Raw genomic sequence first — 22,616 nt, forward strand, 5'->3', positions numbered from 1 at the left:
GAAAGAAAAAAAAAAAAAAACAGGGCTATGTCAGGTTGTGTTGTTTTATCATATGATAAAATCAGCTGCATCAGTGGGCACATTTATCACATAAGCAGCAGGTCAATGAGGAACAGAGACTTGGGCTGTTCCTTTGCACCACCCAGACCAGTTAGGATGTGCTATATTCACTTGGGAATAATAATGCAAAGTGGAGACAAAATCCACACTGCTAAGGTTAAAAGATAAAGATTACTCTAAGGTGGACCAACTCCAAAATTCTAATCTCTTTATTTGATTATATATTAATTAATCAAAAATACACATTGTTTCACATTTCTGTTAATATGGAAATGTTAAAGACAGTTTGCGCTTCATTTTCAGCTGCAGTCCTTTTGTGAGCTAGATGTTCTGAAATCTGGAAGAAATTTTAAAACAAAACAAAACCAGCCAGGTGGATTTATGAGAGGAAAAAAGTGCTGGGACATTGATGTAAAAAAAAAACAAAACAAAAACAAAATCTGGGCTTTGTCACACATCATGTCTACTGGGCAAAATCTGAGACTGAGAAAAGACTTTGTGTTATAGCCTACACATTATAGGTGTTATATTTGAGTTGGAGGGGTCAAGGGTCACTCCAGGAAAATTCCCTTCAGCATGACGTTGATCCAACACTAGAAGGCTTTGAAGAAGGAGGTTTAGACGCTCGTCACTAAAGAAATGTTTTTGTTGGATTACTGACATATTTAGTTGACTGACACATATTTTGTCACAGTTAATGATAGCCACTTTGTCCAGCCCAGTCTAGCACCACATGTTGCAGGTGTAGCCGCTATAGGACCCCGTAGAGGACATGCTCCACCCAAAAGACGTACCAACACACTGTAATACTGTGTCAAATGCAATAAAACCAAGTAAGGTTCAGTGATTTCGATGAGGTGGTTGAACCGGAACTATTTTCAGTTTTGAATTGCTCTAAGGGACCATAAGGGGAAGAGGACTTGATTTAAAAATACATGAAGCTGAATAAAAGACACAAATGCAGAATGATGACAAAAAACAGTTTTAAGCTACTAAATACATTTTTTGACTAAAGCTTTAGGCAAAAGAAAGAAACTAATACATACAAAATTAGATTTTGACATAATATTAACAGTAAAAACTCCTTGGGCACTGATACTTGCAACCCCATTTTAAGATGCAAAAAACCCCTCTCATCAAAAATTCAACAGTATCACGGTGCTAGTATTGTTCACTGTATAAGGCAAGGGCAGCTATCAGTAACGTTAACAGTGACCAGTGACCGAAAAAAAAAGAAAAGAAAAAAGAACCGTATATTTTCAGCTCGAGAGCTTCCATTACTGTGTGACATTGACTGATGGCTTTATTTAGTACTGGACTTTGTTTAAAGGTGTACATATTACAAACTTATTCCAAGCTTTTATGTTGCCCACTTTAAAAGACATCTGGGTTTACTTTGTCCTCATTCTTAATATGACACTTTGAAATGAAGCTGTTACAATAAAGGTTTTATAAAGCACCAAATGATCCTCCTAGCTCATATGAGCAGAGCAGAAAAAGTACAGTGTTAACATGTGGATATAATACAGGCCTTTACCAACTCCTAACTTCAGTGGTAACTCAAAAAAAGAAACACACTAAGTCTTGCCTGTCCACATCAAGAGCACAAAAATACCAATGACACCAATTTTCCAGTTTGTTGTCTCTACATTTTCAAGCTGCCAAACTCAGTAACCACACAAGTCTGGAATTCTGGGTGTTTCAAGGAGATAAGTGCTTTTGTAATAAATTGGGGATTGTCCCGTTTTTGTTTTTTTTGTTTTTTTTCTACAGTCTCTCATCTCACACCATTATGAAATGCATGAATTCGCAGTTGAAGTTGCACCATAGACACCTGCGGCAGACACAGACATCAAAGTTCAAGGCAGCTTTTAATTACACCCAGCAATTGTGTGATTCACATGAAGAGCCCTGCAATGCAACTAAATCCTCATTGGGTTAGTATTGAGTATTCAGCGCTCACAAACAACAGCACTTTGGTCTTTCTGACCAGTGCTGTGGACCAGGCACGCACCGAGCGGCCCAGCTCTACAGCTTTTAGCTAAAATGTGATGTATTTTAGATGTACCTCGCAATGGCTGCCTTTGGACCTGCAAGTGAAAGTGTGTACCACATCCGTATGCCACCAAAGATTAGAGGGATTTTTAGACATCATAGCTGGGGTAGCTGCCAGGCTTACATGCCCATCCTTGACTGTGATCCGTACTTAAGCAATTGCAGTCAGAATGATTACATGTTTTTTCCACTCCTGTTTGTGTTTGATCTAGCCTATACCAACTCATTCCCTTGGTAGAATGGCCCATCATTAAAACATTGAGCTCTTAGAGCTGTGCTTTTGAGTGACTTCACGGTACCCAGAGTTAAAGGGGAAGCTGGAACTCCCCTTAGTTGAGAGTTTAATCTCTGCATAATAAATCTGCCAAGAGTAATTGGATAATACATAATAATCTAAATGATGGCCATTAAAAGCATATGCTCGTGTCGAGATGGCTTTGTCCTTTTCATTCCACAGATCTTAATTATGCATCCCCAGAGTGATGCTACGACTTGGCTCGGCATTCTACTCACTCAGTTCGATGGTCTGTAAACACGGTCTAAAACATGGACGCATGGGAAAATTAAAGGACAGGTCGTTCTGTTTTTCTTTTTAATGACAGATGTGACAATTAGACAGCTTTCAGTCAGTGCGAAGATTTTGTTAATAACTACAAAACTACATTAGCGAAGCTGATCGCTGGGCAAATTACCTAAACAATAAATGGCCAAGGTCCTTTGAGGTGTATATTACCTTTATATACTCTCTCCTCCTGTGTTATCAGCGAGTACAAGAGGTGCTTAGAGACTGGCAGAACACAGCCTAATTCCATCAGTGCTGTGTGCAGCAAGCCCATAGGGAACAGTTTAACTGAGACATCTGGCTGGCCTGCTGGTGTTGGTTGTATGCAGGTCAGAGTTCACATGTACTTACTTGTGCTGCTTTGGCGACTGACACTCATGGCTGTAAGAGGTTGACTGTTGTAAACCAAAATACTGCTCGCCATTACTTATGAAATGCTGGACCTTAAGTGATGATGACTTGGTTGGGGGAAGCTGGCCCACTGTGTTGCTCCTTAAGCTAATAAGACTCCCTATAGTCTTTGTGATGGTGACAGTGATGAGCTGAGTCTAGCTACTAATGAGGACTTATTTGCTATGGATGATGGGCCTGATAAGCCATCTTTGTACACTGAGGAGGATTCCTTTGTTTGTCAGATGAAATGTTCACGTTCCCCCTTTTCTTTCTTAGAAATAACACAACTAACAAGCTTAGCTGGAGCCGAGTTAGGAGCTAGGAGATCATTTACAGTAAATGGCGCTTTTTTTTTTTTTTTTTTGTGGAACTCGTCAACCTTGGGTAGAAACAAGATGTAGAATAGAAGTCAATTCACATGTAGCCTCTCAGCTTCACTGACATTTTCTGAAAATATGCAGAAATTGCTCATTTTTAAAGAAAAATGTGATCGTGGACCGTTAATTTAGTGTGTCCACTTTCTTTCTGTCTTTCTTTCTTTTTTCCGACTGGCACAGCTTGAGTTTTCAGTATTAAATGGCGTGAAGGTTTTCAAACAGTTTATATCTGTCTCAGCCATCTGTGGGATCCATCAAACCTGAGTTGCAGTTCATGGATGAATCCATATCTCAAAAGACTCAAATGAACACCATAAACCTTAAATTATGCATTCCTCCGCATACAGAGCGCCCCAAAGAGTTGGTCCATGTTGAAATCTTTTTCAGATCATTATTACCTGAAAAAGTGCTCATAGGAACTTTGTCCATAAGCAACCTTTGAGGCAGAATAACTGAGTCTGCCTCTCTCTAGTATCTGCAAGCCCTGCAGACGATACGTAAATTACTTGGGCTGCACTGAATGTGCATAAATGCATATGTAATAGTGGAAGCTGGCTTTTAATGTGTGTTTTGGAATCATGCGCTTAGTGCTGTGATTCATGATTGCTGCCCTTGTTTACTCACTGTTTTCCTGTGGTGATGTGAGGCCATACTTGGTTGCCAACCCTGGGGAAGAGAAGCTACTGAGAACTTTAATAAATGCCGTTGGATTTCGAGTTCACAGGTCATCACACCTTTGTACAACTCATTTTGAGAGGGATCAATAACTGCCATGGTTTCGTGCAAAATTCCTTGCCTGCAGGGTCGTTGTACAACGCTTATATTTAGTTTTCTCACAAATAATAATAATTTCTTCAATATGCATTTTCAATTTGTGGATTGAAATGCTCTTTCTATTAAAGTGGAGTAATGTCTTGCTCAGATGCAACAGAAATACAGACATGACCTGAACACAGACTAAAACAAATATAAGAGCATAAAGCTAAGCAGAAACTAAAACAGAAAGTTTCAGGGGCACTGCCAGCTGAGTAATGTGTTAAATCAACCAACTAAAATTTGGAATCTTGTGTCATCTAAGTAGGTGTTAATTAGCCCAACAAAAATGTGCTTGTGTCACATCACGCGTCTTTGAAAACAAAACTAACGTTGACTAACTAAAGCTGAATTATTTGTGATCTTAAGTTGATTTATTTATATATCTTGTGCCTGTCACACGTAAGGTGCGGCTTTCAGTTTCTCCTGAGAAGACAAAAAAACTGTCCAGAGATCCTAAAGAGTGAACCACTTGCTCATTTGGATACACTAGCTTCTAAGATCAGAAATTCCCGTGGGTTTGTGGCTTTCTCCGGGCTGTTTGTACTTCTTTTGCCTTAGTTTCCTGTTCTGAGGTCAGTGTCCAGATACGGCTGTGTGCTGAAGCACTTTGGATAATTACTTCTGTAAATAAATCTGCCTATAGGCTTGGGATTTTAGTAGTAGTGACAAAAAACACCCGTCTGAATATTATGTTAAATATTTCAATCTGTGTTACTTTGTAATCTTACAGTAGGCAAACAGTTATTTGAAAAACTGGAAGAAAAAAGCAATGATTGAAGTACTGCGGTGCTTATAATGCTTTCAGAGTAATGCCCTATTCCTTGAGGATTTGGGTTTGAGAGTAATTGGGAGGATTAATATTTTGAAAGGACAGCTTTAAAGGTCACTGTAATGGTATGACCTCAGAGATCCTTCTCAAGGATACCTCTGTGAGTCATCTCCTCTCCAGTCAGGCGGGTAATAATCAATAGTATCAATAAGCTTTTCAGGGAGCTTGCTCACACACATGCTTAGATATACACACAAAATAGATACTTTCTTAGATTTTCTCTCACATATTATCAAGTAGGCTATAGTGAGTGACTATCAATCCCAAGATTCTGCTAATATAATAATAGCACTGTATTTTGAGCGAACGCTCGGTGGTGCACATTATCCCTCTGCCATTTCCTCAATCCCTCTCATCTTTCCTCACCTTCATTTGTCTCATGTCTCTTTCTGTCATTACTGACAGGGTTCAAAGCCCTCTACAAAAAGACTGCAGCATAAAGAACTGTTTTCCCACCAGAGCATCTCTCATTGAAGAGCCCAAAACATGAATAAATTGCTTTAATTAGCAGATCTATTATTAGGTAGCATTTGAAATGCTGTAGGACGGGATTCACAGAGGAGAAGCAGCAATGGCTGGAGCTGATGGTTTTGATAGTTGTGAATTTACGACTACACAGCCGTGATGCATCTAAGCCTGCCATAGACCAGGGGTGTAAGTGACTGTGAGTATTGCAGTATTGGATAATTGGCTGACAATATACTAATTAACGCAATTACAGCATAATTAGCACAAACACTAAACCTTGCACTGTTGGTATCCAGTTTACAATGTAGACTGATTGTAGTTTTGTTTGAATCAAGTAAAAATGAATGAATAAATAAATGAAACAGTTAATTTGACAAAAATGACAGTAAGACAGTATGGACCATGAGATCAGAAGAGGGGTACAGTTTCAGTGTGAGGTTTTCCTGAGGTCGGAGGGAGATTTAGTCAGTCACTGTTTAGCGAGATGAATTTGGCTAGCCATCAAATGCCTTGGAAGAAGATTTGAAAGGAGCATCTTATCCTAATATTAATATTATAATATAATATTAAATGAATATTAAATGAATTCCGACAGTCCTGATTTGGTCACATTTAAACCAGTGCGGCGCTTGTTTTAACACATCCCAGTAAGCCTTCAGTGAAAGATGAGGAGAGAGGATGGATCAGCAGGCCAGTATGGCTGAAGGATTGGCCTTTCTGCACAGAGAGAGGACCTGTCTAACGTTACCTTCATTAACTAGAGGTTGATGTAGGAATACAAGCTCTCAAGGCTTGAATTCCAAGCATCTTTACCCATTTTTGCTTATTGACCATGATTAACTGAAGATGAATGTGTTTTGTTTCTTTGATACAAAGACTAACAGCATCTGATCATTACAGTTCTGCAAAAGCCCCCTTTTGGAAATCCAAGTGGTCATGATCTTGAAGCGTGATGATTTGGCGCCCAATAAATATATCTGATTTGATTTGCACAACCATGTTGTCATGGTTGGGAAAAAAAAAAAAGCCTCCGATTAATGAGAAGATAACAAGTGCGGCCAGTGATAGAGTTGAGGTTCTGTGTGAAGGAGGTGCTGTAACATCTGCAGCCTTTGGTGACTGCTTTTTGAAATACTATAATTAAACCATCTTCAGAATCTGAATGGAGGAGCACAGAGAGAAAAGCAAACATCCGATAGTCATTATTCTTCCACACATTTTGTTCTCATTGTGTGCAATTTTCCACTGCAAGAAAAATTAAGGGAGCATACTTGAGCTTTGCTTCCAATAATCCAAAGTACCTGCACTGTTTTCTCACTTCAGATGTTGGCTTTATTGTGACAAGCAAGACTGGGACCAAGTCTTGACAGCACCCAGATTTTTGGATGTGGTTTATTTACATCAATACTAGTTGCTTGTCAGACAAATGGTTGTAATTGCATTTCAATCACTATTTTACCCAGGACATTCTTTATTTATGGCAATACAGAAATATCCAGTTTGAGACACACACGCTGCTTTAGTTAATTAATAATTAATAAATTATCATTGGCTAGATAATGTTAACAGTTACCAGGCAGTTACTTACCAGTTGAGAAGAAACGCATTCGTTCATTCACCAAGAACTGTTTCCATCAGTGGAAAGCAACCCTCTTGTTTGCTGAAATTAGCATGCTAACTAGCTGGGCCTGGTCTCCCCCGTGACAATTTTTAGATACTGAGTCACTGTAGCAGCTATGCTGCCCTGAAGAGTTAGTGCCATTCAAAGGGTGTGTTATAACCTCTTGTCTTGTAAATGGAAATATTTGTATGCTAACTTTGGATATGTAGCTCATTTAAAGCTTTTTTTTTTTTTAATGAAAGCATAGACTTGGACACATACCCTCAAAATCAATCCAAACAACATGGCAAACCAAAGTGGAAAGCTCAGCTTTAACAAAATGCTTTATGTCAACAATCAACGGAGCCCTGTGCCAATGTGTGAAAACCAGCAGCAGCACAAATAGAGCCAAAGAAAAAGCTGTTCATACAGATAAATTCCCAAATAACTGCCAGATGAGCAGCTTTAATCACCTTCTAAAAAGCTTATTGAAGGCTATCTTTCCATGGAAGGAAAGTTCAAGCCTGTTCATAAAGATTTCAGTCCTTCATAGCAAAATGGGAGCGAAAAGCAATTTGTCAAGAACATAGCTAGAATGATATTTGCTCAGTAGACATGACTGACACCAGCAGGTTTACTTGTGAAAAAAGAGGTCAGGATATTATGGAGTTCCACAAGCTGTGTTGAACTCTGACTTTTCAGTCCACTGCTTTAGCCTACTTCATTGCAACTCAAAGTATTGCTGCACCCTGCAGATAGCGTTAGTGTCTGGAAGCCAAACACATGCTGTCAAAGAATGTTTTTTTTTTTTCTTTTTTCTTCGTTCTTGTGCATTACAAATAAAGCTCTTGGCTGTAGGTGTTTTACTTTATGATTGAATAAAGCATTGCCATCAAAATTTTGAATGGTCCTTGGATTGGATAGTCACGAGGAACACTCATTTGTATCTATCAAATCCACTATTTCTCATAGCACATGCAACATATAACAATGTGGCATCAGCCGCAGCAGCAGCAGCTGTGTTTTGATAAGATTTGCATTTGGTTCCTTGGCTTCATTGTTACCAGTGTGTCAGATACCCACTGCTGTTTTTTTTTTTTTTTTTTTTTTTTTTTGGGTAACCGACTGTTGCCTCAAGATCAAACTGTTTTACGAAACAACAAAACGCATTTGACTGTTCTTTAATCATAAAGAATGTCAGTGTTCATTTGTAGAAACCCAAGTAACATCCTCCAATTTTATGAATTGATTTGAGTTAAATACATTTCATGAATCAGAGCAAGTCTGATTAGCTCAATTTCACGGACATCAAAAGAAGAAGTGAATCAAAACACTGCGGGCCGGGAGTCATTTGTACCGGCGTTCTTAATTATTTAAAAACCTTTTTTGTGAACAAGAAACACACATAAGTCAAACAGGTGGCAGGCGGCTCATACAGCTTAACAGCAGCATTACAAGAGTGTGTGAAATTTGGTTCAACATTTTATTAAACATGCTTAAATAAAATCTATTACATAGAGCTAAAAACACCTAACAGCGTGAGCTTTAGAGGCGGTGGGTTTTAGTCAGTTGCCTGCCCTGGTTTCAGTCTTTATGCCAAGATAACCTAATTGTCTCTAGGCTCTAATTTTATACTTAAGACGCACATGAGAATTGTAGTCATCCTTTTATCTAACTCTCAGAAGGAGCGTTGTCCAACTAGATGTTTATTAATACTGGGGGTATGTACTCTTCTCACAGTTGAGTTTATCACTCAGCTAAGTGAATTCCTCTTTCAACAAGACAGTTGTTAACAATGTCAGCGAAATCAGAAAAATTGTTCAAAGAAATGAGTTTTAATCCCTACGGCTCAATGTACCCTATTATTAATGTCTTTATGCCCTATTAAGATAATATCATGATTGCTTTTGGTGACAGTGTGGTCCAGAGCTGCAGCCTCATACTCTGCCTCATTACAGACACAATTATCAAGAATTAGAAGACCGGTTGAGAGGCAAGTCTGGCTTATGTGTGTTTCTTAATGTCGTGATGATATTGTGATATTATCTAATGGGCATGTCTGTAACAGGCTTCTGTATTTGAATGTGCCTAAGGATGAAATATGAGTTTATTCCTGTGAGAAGGCTTCAGCTTTGTAAATAGGTTTGGTGCTCAGGGCAAAGTGCTCTCCCTTCACAGTGTGGCAGTCAGTTCACATCTGTGCTGCCACTTCCAGGGGCGCAATTAAGGCAGAAAATAAATGTAGGTCGTGCAGACATCAGCTTGTGACATGCTATGACACAGCATGAAACTAATATAATATGACTATATTAGTTCAGTTAGTTTAGTAAAAATGTTTTAAATGACAGTTTGGTAACTTACAAGCCACAAGAGGGAAACATGATAAACTGCAGACAGTCAAACATACATTATGCATGTCTGCATTACTGGAACTTCTAACTGATGAGAGGATGCGCTGCACACTAGAGCAGTAAAACATAATCAAACTATTTTACTAGATTAATTTAGGATATTTATTTTGTCTTTAATGACAAACAGCCTCTTTACCACTTCACTGTCTGCCATATTCATGGGAAGTCTGACTTTCAGGCTCTGCCTGAGTGATAATCAGTGGTCTATACAACCACTTTACTTTCCACTGAACATTTAATGGAGTGAGGATAAGCCTCTCATACAGGCTGCGGGCCATTCCAGGGAGTTTTTCTCCCAAATGGGTATTTCATCACAAATGCAGGAGGTAACCCTGCCCCACAGTTTACTTGTTCACCATGTCAAAAAATTGTAGCTACAGGATTTAGTCAGAATAAAAAAAGAAACGCGTATATTGAGTCTGCCGAAATTTGGGATCATCAGTAAATTGACTAACCATGGCTTGGAATATCACGTACATACTTTTACTGGACAAATTTCAGGAATTTTGTTTCAGGGTATAAATGTCTTTGGCCCTCAGTTATTCAGTGTGTAATTTTATTTGTTTATTTATTTATTTTAGCAAGCCAAAAACCGCTGCTTATGTGTGTCATAGTCAATCTGATGGATTTATTCTCCAGTTGAAGTGTCCTGGTGACCTACTTGGCTCAGATGTTTGTCGTGCACCACCAGCACCATGTTCTGGTTTGAGTCTGCCCTGGGGACGTTATCACTCGTTACCTTCCCAGTGAGCATTAAACAGATGGCCATGAAAATATTTATTTATTTATTTATTTTTTTAAACAGTGGTCTTGGTAAAGTGTTAAAGTCTTTTTAATACAATTTAGACTGCAACTTAAGGGAATTCACAAAAAAAAAAATATTTTCACACAATTATCACATGAGAGAGCCATGAATAATTCAACTGACATGAAAATATATTTAGCTGTGATCAGTTACTAAGACAAACAAGTTATTTGAATATATGAAGGAAATTGTAATGAAAATTTTTTTTACTATTCTGTGACATTTAAAGACAAACCTATTTGATTTAATTATAACATTAGACACATTTCTTAACAAAGACACAGTTGTTGGTCTACATATCGTAGAAGTGTATTCCTGACGCTTACATTTTCCCCAAGCTCTTATCTTGTGCTGAACATCTGTGTGCCGCAGTCAGGAGGTGTTATCATTGTGCATGACCTTGACTCTCCTCTCCAGAGATTGCTACATTGTGCATTGTGTGGTTTTAAGGGTGACAGAAGAAAGGCACACAACTGTCATAACTTCCATGCCATTAAAATCGCCTGTGCAAATGTAATTTCCGGAGATCATGTTTCGTAGCGCACTTTTCAGAGGTTGCAAACACCTTGTCCTGGCCACACACAGGCAGAGAAACGCATTCACATTCCTTCCCCCTCATTGAGTGAATGACAGTGTTCAACTGTTCCACTTAATTGTAGTTTATACTGCCTGAGAAAGAATGTCTGGCATTTATTGGTTCCCTGTGTTTTACTTGTATGAGTGTGTGTGTATGTTTGGAATACGTGTCTCTAAGAGATGAGCAACTCGTTATTTTCCAATGTTTTTTTTTTTTTTTTTCTTTTTCAAATCTAAACTTAAAATGGACTTATTTGCTTCTTATTGAGAATTAGCAGTAAAATTAAGCTATAGCCAAAAGTCAGGATAGTTTGCTCAGCTTTAAGAATGTAATGCAAATGCAATGCAAATGAACAGATAATACAAATTTTCCTTATTCTTTGTATATTTTCTTCACAAAGGATTGTTAGGATTACAAATTTGAAGATGTGAAATGATAGTTTGATGATAGGGCTTTTCGCTACAATAAATTTGCATGCATTTTCAGCATCTTGATGTGTTTCAGTGCTCTTACAATCAGGACTGCATCACCAAACAAAAGCAATTCTACCATCAAGCAGTTTGGTCATCACCATCTCTTTCCCATAATTAAGTAATTATGAATTATTTAGGGATAATTGTTATAGCTGATACACAACGATGACTATTTTATTGATGTTTTCCTGTTCATTATGGCTCAGTATAAAAAACACATGCAATTAGTTGGTGGGTGAGTTGAAAGTATTTAATTAATTTGACTAATTTTTTGAGTTTATTTAACAATGTATTTACTTATAGACACTTATCACAACTTGGCCTTATATTCTTATATTCTGCTGGCATTTCTGTACAATCAGATTCACTTAAAATACCAAAGTTGGAGCAGTGATGCAAAGGGTTTCATATCACCACCCACTAATACTTGGCTGCTCTGCATAAAGTGGTGGAAAGTCAGATGCTGTCCAGTCTGGGTCTGTGAAGTATATTTTAGGATGGAAGTGCTTACAGCACTCACTTGTTGCTCACTTGTATTCATTCTGCATGATACTTTTACCTAAGCCATTATTTTTATGAAACTGAGGCCAAGTTGTTTTCCCTGCAGCACTCTTCTGTGGTCTTTTTTCCTCTGTAATATGTCATGCATCTCTGTCAAATGATCTTTTAGTCTCAAAATGTATTTCAGTTGTTGTTTAATGTCTTTCTCACAATATCTTGTGGAGGTGACGTTGGAAAGCTCGCTGTTCAAGCTTGTGCTGTCATTTTATGAAGATATGCAATGCTGCGAACTGTGAAGCTTCTGTAAAGCTCTGTCTCGCCATTAAAAGTGTAGACTTTGATCCATGGTCTAGGCCACAGGTCACACAAAAGAAAGCTAAATGACTTTTCCAGAGTAAAACAAAAGGATTGCTTTAACAAGACATAGCTGTTCCATTTACTGCACACTCCTAATCCTTCCACAAAATCACCCTGCCTTTATTAGCCATGCCTGACTGCTACTCATCCAGAGTGCCACTGACACATGAGCACAGGTAATCCCATAGTGCTACAGGTGGAGATCAACCATTTCCACCACTGTGACTCAGGTAGGCTTCATGTCCGAGTCACCGGATGAACTGAATGTACCACACAACTGTTAGCAACACCAAAGAGTGACAGTACGCATACATTAATAAATGTCACCCACTCCTTTTCTAGTGCGCACTTTTGGGAAACCATGGAGACTATTGTGCACATTTTTAAAATGTGAATTTAAGGGGTTTTGAGAGCGAATATGAGGTGAAAACTGTAACCAAAGACTACAAGACTGATAGGAGTGATGTTTAAGGAGCATATGTTGGTGTGTGGGCAGCATGGCCGCCGGCGTGGCTTTCCTCCAGGCACTCCAGTTTTCTCCCACCGTCCGAAGACATCATGTTTGGGTCAACTGGTGACTCTTAAGTTGTCCGTAGTTCTGAGTGTGAGTGGTTGTTCATCTCTGTCTGTCTCTGTGTGTTGGCCCTGTGATGGACTGGTGACCTGTACAGGGTGACTCCTCCTTCACCCAGTGTGAGCTGGGATTGGCTCCAGCACCCCCTGTGACCCAGAAACAGATAAGCGGTAGAAGATTAATGAATGAATGAATGATTGTTGGTGTGTGTGTGTTCATGGATGTTCCAGCTGTTCTGAAGTGTTAGTCCTTTTGTATGCGGTCCTTTTTCTCACAGAGTAGACGGGATGTCTGAATTAAGCATAGCAAGCTGATTTGATCAAGATATTTGATATTCTCCCTGTATATTTCTTTGGTTTGGATCCAAACAATCATAGTAGTTTCCCTTCGTATATACTGCATTGTACTGTAAATTACTCTGGGGTAGGTCGATTGGGTAGACCACCAATGCTGCAGTAAATTACACTCATATTTGTCACATTGTGTTATTACAATCTCAGCGCTCATGATTTGTTGCTTTAGAACCCCTACCTCCCCTTCTCTTGCCTCCTTCTTTCCTCCTGCCTTTCTCCTATAATTTATATCCTCGTGCTTTCTTTTCTGCTTCGCATATTCTCCAAGCCTAGTTGAATAAAATACAAAATGTCTTGCTTGTTGTTCCATCATGCTCTGGCTTTCTACTCTTTTCTTGCGCATTTTTGTTTAATTCTCCAGAGACACACAGTTACGCCAGTTCTGGAGAAGACAGTCTCTCTATCCACCTTCTTTCTCACTGAGACAAAACTACAGACGAGCTCGTTTCTCTTTTGTGTTTGTTGTTCTTCATTCCTCCTCCCTCCATAGATCTTCACAAGACAGCATAACTGCCTCAGGGATGACTGACAGAGGGGGAAAAAAAAAAATAAAAAAAAAAAATATATATATATATATATATATATATATTTGTAGGGGTGCAGGTGCTACAAATGACCTTTAGTGTGTATGTATGTTCTCCATTGTGCATCTGTGTTCATGCTTTTGCATACTGAGCGTATACTGGCTGCTGGCCCTTTGCAGATAAAGCCTGGTCTTCTGGGGGCCCACTTGTGGCGGGCTGATATTGCCTGTCTGTAATGCCAGGAAGCTTAGGGAGCTGCAGACCCTTAGGCATCAGCCCAACACAATTAAGAACAAGGAAAACAACATGTGTGCTGTAAACAGGGTCTGAAGGCCAAAGTGGCTGCCTTGTTTGTATTGTTCTGTTTTAGGTGTTAATGTCTTGAAAGTATGTAAAATTGTACTTGTAGGGTAATATTTACTGCATTATTTACTTATCATTTCATTCAACCTTTTTGTTGTTTGTTTTTTTGTTTTTTTTCCCCACAGCTACGTGATTTGGTTTTACTTTTTGGTGCTTTGTGCTGTTTACGTTTCCAAAGGGGAAGCAATAAAAAGGTTTGGTTTTATGTGCTCACGGGACTTCAAAATGTCTGTCAGCTGTCAGCCCAGCTCTGTAATGTAACCTGACTTTAACGTGCATCACTGCTGTAGCAAGTGACTTTAGCTTCAGAGCCACTGATATTTCCATCAGTCCCAGATATATTACAGAATGTTATGATGCTAATATGCCAAACCATGCAAACATTAGCATTTTGCTCGACTTTGCTGAAGCTTCAGAGATCCATGGCCGTTAGTGCGTGTTAAGATTCATTTCTATTCACTTTCCCTTGTAATGGTGAAGGAACATGAACAACTAAAGCCTGTCTGTATGGCAAATGGATTTTTTTATATGAGTAAAAAGCGCTGGGTACGAAGGAGCACTTTAGGCTTGTGGGAAATTAACTCGACTCAGCTTTTTGTAAGTTTTTCTATTCTTTAGCTTGTAGCCTTTTAGCTGGCTTGTCCACATTAAAGGAGAAGGGCACAAAGGGCGCAAATGGAAGTGAAGAAGAAAAAACCTGAATGTAGCAGTCTGGCAGTGGGAGGGTTTATCTCAGCAGTCCACATCCATTTAGCCTGACTGCTTCTGTCCAGACTTCTGTCCAGGTTTGGGTGCTAAGCATGCAGGTGGCAGCAGACGTTTTAATTTTTAATGATAAGCTTCGGCACATCAGAGTACTATTGTTCCAGACTTTCTGTGTAAGCTTTTTGGAAAATACAGTTAATGCAGATTTATGTGTACACACAAAAGTGGACCACACTAACCAGTGGATTAAATCCTCAGCCACTTCACAGTGTGCGATGTGTTCTATCTGGGTAAACATTTGTCTGTGTGGGATTTATTGGTTGCAGCAGGAGTGTAGAAGCTCATCACTGTCAAGCATGATAGTGATTATCTGGTTTACAGGACCATAGGCACATTAAAGCAAGGCCTGCTGAAGGCTGTGTAAGCTAGTGTTTGTAACAGCATGAAAGAACAGAAAGGTGTTCCCACAGCTATAAAACAGGTAAACAGCAGATGCATGACAGACATTACTATCTCAGTCCCTTCATCTCCTCTTTCTCCTTACTCCCTGCCTCTCCCTCTATCTGTATCTCTATCTATCTATCTATCTATCTATCTATCTATCTATCTGTCTATCTATCTGTCTATCTATCTATCTATCTGTCTATCTATCTGTCTATCTATCTGTCTATCTGTCTATCTGTCTATCTGTCTGTCTGTCTGTCTGTCTGTCTGTCTGTCTGTCTGTCTATCTATCTATCTATCTATCTATCTATCTATCTATCTATCTATCTATCTATCTATCTATCTATCTATCTGTCTATCTGTCTGTCTGTCTGTCTGTCTGTCTGTCTGTCTGTCTGTCTGTCTGTCTGTCTGTCTGTCTGTCTGTCTGTCTGTCTGTCTGTCTTTATGTACTTGGTTGTTCTGTTGCAGTTTTGCTTTGGCATTGTACTTTCAGATTATAGATGATTTCAAATGCGATACAATCTGAGAAACAGTAACACCTAGGGCTGCTTTATCTCCAACATCGACAAAGGATTCGGGGAGGGGCTTGCTACAGCAGTGTACATGCTTGGCCCTGTTAGGCAGTCGGAAAAACATGGAGGGAATGTAAGATGTGCAGAGGAATTGAAGCTGTGTACCTGGTTCTCATTAGGGAGGTTTTCTTTGTCCTCTGCCTCAGATGAACTCATTGTTACAGTTTCTGAGCAAGGACCATGAGGGGAGAGTGAGATTGGCATCTCAAGAGTGTATCAGGGATTAGAGGTGATTTTGTGCTTGTTAGGATGGCTATGATTGCAGGTATTGATTTGGATTTCTACGGCTGCTTTAATGGTTTTTGAGGCTGTCGCGAGCACGTAACATAACTAAGTTTACACACAAACAAACATACACACATTTGAGCGAACACACATGTGCACAAGTTGCTCCAGTGGAATGAAGGAGAGAGTGATAGCCCTTGTTGAAGAGCAGCCTTTCTCTTTTCCCTTGAATATTTTCCACCACATTCTTTTCACTCGTCATCCATGAACTATGCTGGAAAATATATGCACTTGATACTTATTATACTTACTTGTAGTAGCAGAAGTTTTAATGTTTGTAAAACCATATTTAAACTACTGGAACGCCAACAATAGCAAAATAATATATAACATTATAATCCGAATAACAAGTCATAAGCCTCCTTTTTATGTATTATATCTACATATCCTTCTGTAAAGTAATGTTTTAAGGATAGACCTGTTACAAAAGATATTGCTGAGGAATTCATGTGGTGTGGTTTTTTTTATTCGTTTTGTTTTGAAATTTCCAAAGCCTCTCCAGGTTCTAGCTGAATATTTCATGTGCGAGATGTGTGTAGGTGCTAATTATGTTGTCAAACAGGATTATTGTAAATACAAGGTGCTTACACAGCAATATTAATGCACCATATCTAATTCCTTGGAAGCTATTTCTGTTTTTATTAGTACTACTCTTCATTACATGTACAGACTCTATGATAAATTTCATTATGGCTGTTTCCTTGACATATACAGCAAGAGCTCTATCTGTAATTTGAAAAATATTATATATTTCTAAATTATTCTCATCTTGGTTTAATCAGCTTTGCACTCTTCTAACCCTCTAGGGTCTCGTCTCCGCCAGGAAGACTTCCCTCCCCGCATCGTGGAACACCCCTCTGACCTCATTGTGTCCAAAGGGGAACCAGCCACTCTCAACTGTAAAGCAGAGGGCCGTCCAACCCCCACGGTGGAATGGTACAAAGATGGGGAGCGCGTTGAGACGGACCGTGACAACCCCCGCTCCCACCGTATGCTGCTGCCCAGCGGGTCCCTCTTCTTCCTGCGCATCGTCCACGGACGACGGAGCAAGCCCGATGATGGCAGCTATGTGTGTGTGGCCCGAAACTATCTGGGCCAGGCGATCAGTCACAACGCATCACTGGAAGTAGCCAGTAAGTTCTCTTGATGTGGGTTGCTGTGTGAAATACTGTAACACTCATCAGGAAAAATCATCTAAAATATAAATAACGACAGTCAAATGTACAGAATTGTACAGAATTCTACCAGATAGCCAAAGCTTTGGCAAAGGCAAGCCAGGACGCTATCTTTGATACCCAGATAGTTGTTAGAGCTGCTTCAAAGCTTTTTCTCGTCTCCTAGTCAATCACGACGACAGCACGGGTTTAATATTGGGCTTCAAAGAAAGTAAACAGATTATTTGAAAATGGGAAAAGCAAAATATTTTCTTCTAATAAGCTTTAACCTGCTAAACCTGATCAAAAAAAAAAAAAAAAAAGAAAAATCAACAAGACAATCAACCACTATCAAATTCTGTAAAACAGGACATGGTACGTTTAGCTCCTACGGGCCACAAAAGTATATTTTAGTGTGAACGTTGTTGTCTATGTTTAGAAGCGATACATATAATAGAAAATGAGGAGCAGAGGAGAGCGAAATGCTTTATTTGATTGGAAATCCAGCCACGGCACGGCCACGTCTGTAGGGGAAAAGATACTGAATCAAATGGGGGTAGATGTTGCAGTTAAGTTGTAGTAAATTTAGTTATTACCATAGACACTTAGTGTTAAATTGTTGCAAACTAAGTGTCTGCCTGGTGTGGAGGCTTTACATTTTGCTAAAATTTTTATCACAATTTGTAAATGTGCAGTCAGTGAGTGGCTGAAGAGGATCAATGGCATCTGTGTGCCTGGAATCATTGTTAGCATGGATAGAAACATCACATTTCTCCTTTGGTTTATTCCACTTTTCTAGTAACGTACATTATTTTTGACACTGGGAATAGACTCTCTGAGGTCCCTAGATGTCCCAAGACACTGAGAACATGCATATGAGCCTTAATATTGTGGGGGAATTCTTGTTTTACTTTGGGTATGTCTTTTTATGGTCAGGGCGGAACAGGTTAAATAATCTCCTTTATAGTCTTTTGAAGAAAAAGTGGTTACATTTTAATCATTACCTGCTTTTCATGGATGGAAAATGCATTTTTATTTATTTACCACATGGTGTCTTTGCACTTAACAACACTACTGATTTTATGGATTTCAGTGTACAGGGACCAAAATCTGCAAAGGTAAAAGACTGTTTCAGTTTGTTACTTTTGCACCAGTATGGGTCATTTTTATGGCTGAGGGACAGGTGGCAATTCACAATGCAACCCACCTGTCAGAGATGGCAACAGCTGTGTGTCTGCTTTAGTCCCCAGCTTTAAACAAGGCCTGAGTGTGCTCCTAACAGGTGATAGTGTCTCTTCGCTGAATCGTAGTGCTGCAAGTGTCAGGTGAGTGCTGCTGCCAGTTTAACGCTCCCCCACTGCAGCATGTCCACATCAGGAATCTGCCAGGTTGCACGCAGCAGTCAAATGTATGTGTGTGTTTGTATGTATGTTTAGTTGTGAGTGATGGAATGAGGCCTGTGGAGAAGCTGACAGGGTAAAGAGCAAAAGGTCAGGGGTAACGACCATCAGAGTAGGGTAAGTGCAGATGGTCAGAGAGACCCCATGGAGCTCAGCTTTTACAAGTCCATAAACACTGGAATCAGACTGGAAAATAACAAGGAATTCTCTGAAAGAAGGCGGTGTAGACAATAAGGGTTAACAATCACAGTCATGCCTTCATACACTGCAGAGCCTCCCAACCCTTTCTGTTGATTCCGCTGTTCTGCTCAGCTGCATCAGCTAGCAGAGCTCCACCTAGACACTTTCACAAAGCTTTTAGAACAATAACACCCCTGTGGTATCCATTTCACCTTTTGAATTACAAAACCTGCATCTCAGACTCTGTGCGAAATTTATATCCAGTGTTACTTGAATCCATTGTTTGTGCAATACCTTATTTTACACAGGTCACTGTGCAATATTCATATGCTGCTACTCGAAAATACTGTTGTGCACTACGTCATTTTTACACTGGTCACTTTTGAATACCCTGGTCCCTTTTTAAGTATACGGTCACTTGTTGTCATGCAAATCATGTATATATATATTCTTTTCTTTTTATATTACATTCTATTGCATGATATTTAACTCTATCTATATCTTATCTTATTCTTCATCTAAGAAGACTGTACAGCAATCCTGGTGTTTGCTTACATACAACAACAATAAAGAGGATTCTGATTCTGATTCTGAAAGAATTGGTCAAACAATTTGATGGTATTGCCAGGTCAGCACTCCTACACCGAGAAGCTAAGCCCTCTAGGGGGACAGTTTATTACTGGGAGTTCACTAAATTTACTGCTAGGTTTTAAGGTCAAGGGGGAACACAGAGAGGACTTGTTGAAGCTGCCTCAATGAGTTATGTCTCCCTGCCTCGTCCCTCAGAGGTCACACAGATTCATGGGTCATCCTGGGGCTGCAAGGTAAAACGGAATCCCCTTTGGTGGATGCTGCTGAGTTCGGGAGTTGAGGAGAAGACTGAGAAACAGGGAGTGTGCAGAGGAGGGCTGAGCTTAATCTGTCAATAGAAGTGTCAAATAATTGGCCTAGTCTTGTTAATGTGTTTGTTGTTAAGTTTGTGTTGCATCTTAGCTGCATAAAAGTATGCAAAGCTATACTTTTTAAATGTTCAGCTCAGACAATACAACCCTTGTGCACAGACTGTATGATCAAGCCAACATCATATTTCACCTGTTATATTTGCCACCTAGCAATCACGCAGGCAACAATATTATGACTCAATGCTCTAATATTAACAACAAATAATAATAATACATTTTATTTGTAGAGTGCTACAGACAGAAGGTGCAAAGGTACAGATAAAAAAGTGCTCAAATTCAAAAGTTAGGTGCAAAGAATAACATCTAAATAATATAACATTAAGAATAGCAGTGAGAGTGTGAAGGCAAAGCAAGAATAAGATAGATGGGATGAATGTTGGAATTACAAGTTAAATGCCAAGTGGAACAGATAGGTTTTGAGGTGAGTTCAGTGCAGTCATGTATGTTTTGTGGGAGGGAGGTGGAGGGTGGGGGCAGCAACAGAGTGTTATTCGAGCAGAATCATGGTCGGCAGTAATAAAGCAAGTCTGAGAAGCTCTGAAGTTATGGTAACATCATGCCTCATGAACTGGTTTGTCAGAAACATCATTATTATCCACTTACACTGTAACTGAGAACAGACACGTATGCTCCAGAAATGATTCAGACTGTCTGTGTAGTCCGTATTGTGCGTGTCCCATCATGTACAGTCAAATACATTCACTGACTTTCATTACGGCGCCATCGTCAGGTTAAATTTTAAGTTAATTCCAGTAAAACAAACGGTCATATCAACCTCCGTTTTCCTTTGTGTATAGGCAAGTGCTCATCAGCTAATTTTCCAATGCTAACATAACACTGTGACCATGGTTAACATTTGACCTGCTTAAAAACAGCACGCTAGCAGTCTCGCTGTGGGCATGTTTGCATAAGGATGTTTGCTCAAAGCAGCATGGTGCCTAAATATATTCCCAAACAAGATTCTTGAATTTGGCATTGTCATTTGAAACACAGAACAACGCAGAACAGTTGTTGTGATGCATCTTTCTGTGATGGAATGGAATTTCCTGAGATGCTGTAACAGAGTAGGGAGTATATTGCCTTAATAAAATGAAAATCTATATTACTTTCATTTTATGCTTGCGTAGTAGCCAATACTTGCAGTGCACTCAAGATATGATGCCATTAGTCTATTAAATGAACACTCTCTTTTGTCCCTAAGTATAGATATTACATTGTCAGAGTTAATTTACATGATTGGTTTTTGTGAATATTGTCCCACTTTATATAATAAGATGAGTTCATGGCTCACTTCCTGCATAGACACTGCAATGCATTGAAAAGAATCTCTCAGAGCATTTGACATGTTGACAAACTAAATATGAAGGCTAGTGGAAAATGAATCACACGTAAAACTCTTACGTCCAATTTAGAAACTTTTTTCTCCTGCTGCCAAAATATTATTTAAGCAAATTGAGAGAGAGATGATGAAAAGTGGGGAGATGGCTGACAAAAGACAGTGTTTGAAGCTGACAGATGTAAAGTGATGGGACCAGGAAAGGAGTGACAGAGACAGATGGGAACAGAGGAGGGAGAGGAAGAAGTGTCTGTCCTTCAAGGCACAGACGCGAAACTTGTTTGCTGAAAATTGAGGTGACGTGGTTGAGACAGTGACAGATGTAGTATGTGCTGGTGCCTGAAGCGTGACCACGGGGTTGAAGTACTGTGCATAAGCACACACAACATGTTTGCACCCACTCGCTCGCTCGCACACGCACACACACACACGCACACAGACAAGTGGAACCTTTTCCAAAAGTGAAAGATGTGAAAGGAGAAAAAGAATTTAAAAAAGACATATAACTTACTTCCTATCCAATAAATGTCACAGAAGACACTCAGCATATTTTTTTCTGCCTGCAGGGACCCTAGAGGACCCTGGGAAATGAACATATGTCCTATTGACCTCAGCCACTTGATTCAATCATGGAGCGCTTTATTGAGGTGAAGGCAAAGTCACAGCCTGTGTACTCTAAAGGTTATTGGATAGTGGACCTGTTTTTAGGTTCAGTAAGGGAGAGGAATAAATGTTATTCTTAAACTAATTGGACATTGCCATTTGCTAGAGGAAAGTGAGGCTCGTGGCCTGGCTGAAGGTTGAGCCACAACTCTGCATTGATGAAGTAATGAGTCACAGGGAAAGACAACTGCGCAGCCACACCACTCCCCATGCTCACAAGCCTATGTAGAGGATGCAGAAACACCACTTCTATGTATTTTATTCAATAGTTCTCAGCAACAAAGCAACTGATTTTCCAATGCAGAGAGCTGTAATGACTGCAATCAGTTAAAGAATTTACCAAGAAATGAATCAACAACATGTCAGTCAATAACAGAACCATTCTGTACTTCTTTTAGCTTCTCCACCTTGAGTAGTTGCATCGTTTCTCTGATTTATACTCAGTAAATATCTCTGGGTTTTGACAAAACAAGACATGAAAACCTTGTATCTGCTTGCAACTTTGGGGGGGGGGACTCACCAAATTCAGATGTTGGGCAGCATTCAGATTTTAGGCAACATCAGAGCAAGCTGCCCGATAAATGTCTTCTAGCAATGTCACTCAACACAGCATTAGTCGGGTCTGAAGACTACAAGTTGTAAAGTCTGAGTTCACCAGACCTTACCTCAGCTTGGGGCCAGGAGCTCGAGGCTACATCGGCTGCTACTAGGATAACATTTCAGAATCTTTGTCCACATTGTTGGTGGGCATGTTGCATGATGGGTAGTGGAGGTGCCAAGTTTCACATCGATATCTTTGTCTCTGCCGACAAAG

The 22,616-nt window shown here is 39.5% G+C and overlaps 1 protein-coding gene across 4 annotated transcripts in view; it reads left to right on the forward strand.

The window, feature by feature from the left end:
• LOC115054117 (roundabout homolog 1-like) overlaps positions 1–22,616 on the forward strand; it is a 72,982-nt gene that overhangs the window by 961 nt on the left and 49,405 nt on the right. For all 4 annotated transcript variants that reach the window (XM_029519143.1, XM_029519146.1, XM_029519144.1 and 1 more), the window contains exon 2: positions 16,914–17,240. In XM_029519143.1, the coding sequence (XP_029375003.1) occupies positions 16,914–17,240 (327 nt within the window). The remainder of the gene's footprint in view (positions 1–16,913; positions 17,241–22,616) is intronic.

Source organism: Echeneis naucrates, chromosome 14, assembly GCF_900963305.1.
Source record: "Echeneis naucrates chromosome 14, fEcheNa1.1, whole genome shotgun sequence".
Lineage (NCBI taxonomy): Eukaryota > Metazoa > Chordata > Actinopteri > Carangiformes > Echeneidae > Echeneis > Echeneis naucrates.